The 1,860-nt window shown below is 42.3% G+C and overlaps 1 protein-coding gene across 1 annotated transcript; it reads right to left on the reverse strand.

Moving 5' to 3' along the window:
- Nucleotides 1–378: 378 nt before the first annotated feature.
- LOC311139755 (twist-related protein 2-like) lies at nt 379–1,442 on the reverse strand. Its single transcript, XM_084174697.1, has 2 exons — nt 792–1,442; nt 379–454 (listed from the first exon to the last, which is right to left on the reverse strand). The coding sequence occupies exon 1, from the start codon at nt 1,323–1,325 to the stop codon at nt 822–824; it is 504 nt and encodes a 167-aa protein (XP_084030823.1). The 5' UTR covers nt 1,326–1,442; the 3' UTR covers nt 379–454; nt 792–821.
- Nucleotides 1,443–1,860: the final 418 nt, after the last annotated feature.

A 1,860-nucleotide genomic window follows, 5' to 3' on the forward strand; every position in this document is an offset into this window, starting at 1 on the left:
AATAAATACATGTATTCTTAAAAGAATAACCTCAATTATTTTTGCACAGGTTGGCGACACATTATTTCAAAACATTAGCATATAATACCGCAGTCAGTCCACATCGAAAGTCTCACACGGAAACTGAGACAAATGCTTCGATGCTGCCCTTTAACCTCCACAGAATACAGTCCACAGAGTCAAAGACATGCATAAAAACATACATTTCCAAGTAACATTCGTCGTCAACAATAAAAAACTAACGTATATCAGAATGTAGTAGTGTAGTAGCCTAGCACACGAATGCAGGTCCAGGTCGTCCAAAGGCGGGCCTTTCCCCCGCAAAGTGCTCTCCCCACGCCCTGTCCTCTTTGGTTTAAATAGTTTGCTCCCATAAACCGCAGCTTTGTGTGTTTCCAGCATTATTCTCCAGATTTGGCCCGTTGTCATATTGATAAGCGGAATCAGCTGTCACCTGCAGATCAGAAAATGTATAAAAAGACGATTAATTCTTGACGTCTGACTACGAACAAGTGAAACAAACACAGCAACCTAGACTTGTTTGTGGCTGCAGTATGATTCACAGATCCAGTGAAGTACAATAGGCTATTAAAGTTGAACACTATTCAAGCTGATACTGTAAAAAAAAAAAACAATAGCCCAAATAGGCTATAGTCAAATGTAGAAGGCCTATAGGCCTAAATGGACTGTTTTTGTATTTTGCCATTTTCGTACAACGAACATCAACTGAAATGGTTGCAATGTAGTATGGTCTTAAAAAGTAAGACAATGAGTTGGAAAACAGAGCATACCATTTTGGACTACAGCTCTTCGGCCGTGAGCTAGTGAGATGCTGACATGGACCAAGCGCCCTCCATCCTCCATACAGAGAACGCATAGCTTAATCTCTCATGAGCCACATAACTACAACTTGCCATTTTGGAGTCCAATTCATCGCTCTGCAGAACTTGGTACAGGAAATCGATGTACCTGGCAGCAAGTTTTAAGGTTTGTATTTTGCTCAGTTTGTCTGAGGGCAAAGTGGGGATAATTTTCCGCAAAGAGGAGAAAGCTTCGTTGAGTGACTGCGTCCTCTGCCGCTCGCGCACGTTCGCCATGACTCGTTGCGTCTGTAGGTCTTCGAAAGAATGTGGACTGCTGCTGCTGGACTTTTTCCCTCTTTTCCCAGGGGTAGGGCTATCTGAATCCTCCCCGTTTTTCCTGCTTGATCTCCTTTTCCTCCCACATCTCTTCGGTTGCCTGTCCAGTTCCCCCTCACTGTTGCTGAGACTGTCTAGTGGAGAGCCTGGGGAGCTCGACTCTTCCCCCGTCATTTCCTCAGACATCACCCCTCAGTTAGAAGACAGACAAGCGACAGTCAGTCCGAATGATCCTCGCATCAAGTTAACGGTTAATTCCAGTTGCGCCTTCGTTTCGCCGCCTTTGAAGACACCAATAATAAAGTATCCATACATGGGATCCCGAGACAAGAAATATTTTCTGATACTTGAGAAAGTTACGGAGTTCTTATAGCCTGTATGGCGTAAAGATTTGGAGAGAGAGAGGATTGGCCAATAAAGTTTATTACGTGAAAAGAGGGGTGGGCGCAAGCAAAGAACTATGAGGAACTCCTCTCGCTGCATGGTCTTCTGAAAACAAAGTCGGAGACTGCTGAAAGCATACTTCATCAATGGCGGGTTTGGTATTGTATAACCTAGAATATAAATATGATAGGCTTATCAAAGTAACAATTTTGACTTTTATACACATTTTGTTTGATTTGAATATCATTTAATAGGCCTATTAGGTAAAAATGACACTATAAGGTAAAAAAAAAAATAAGGTTAAGCGTTGAATGCAATATTTGTTTTTACGCACAGC

This window comes from Coregonus lavaretus (genome assembly GCF_964263955.1).
Source record: "Coregonus lavaretus genome assembly, chromosome: 13".
In the NCBI taxonomy this organism is placed as follows: Eukaryota; Metazoa; Chordata; class Actinopteri; order Salmoniformes; family Salmonidae; genus Coregonus; species Coregonus lavaretus.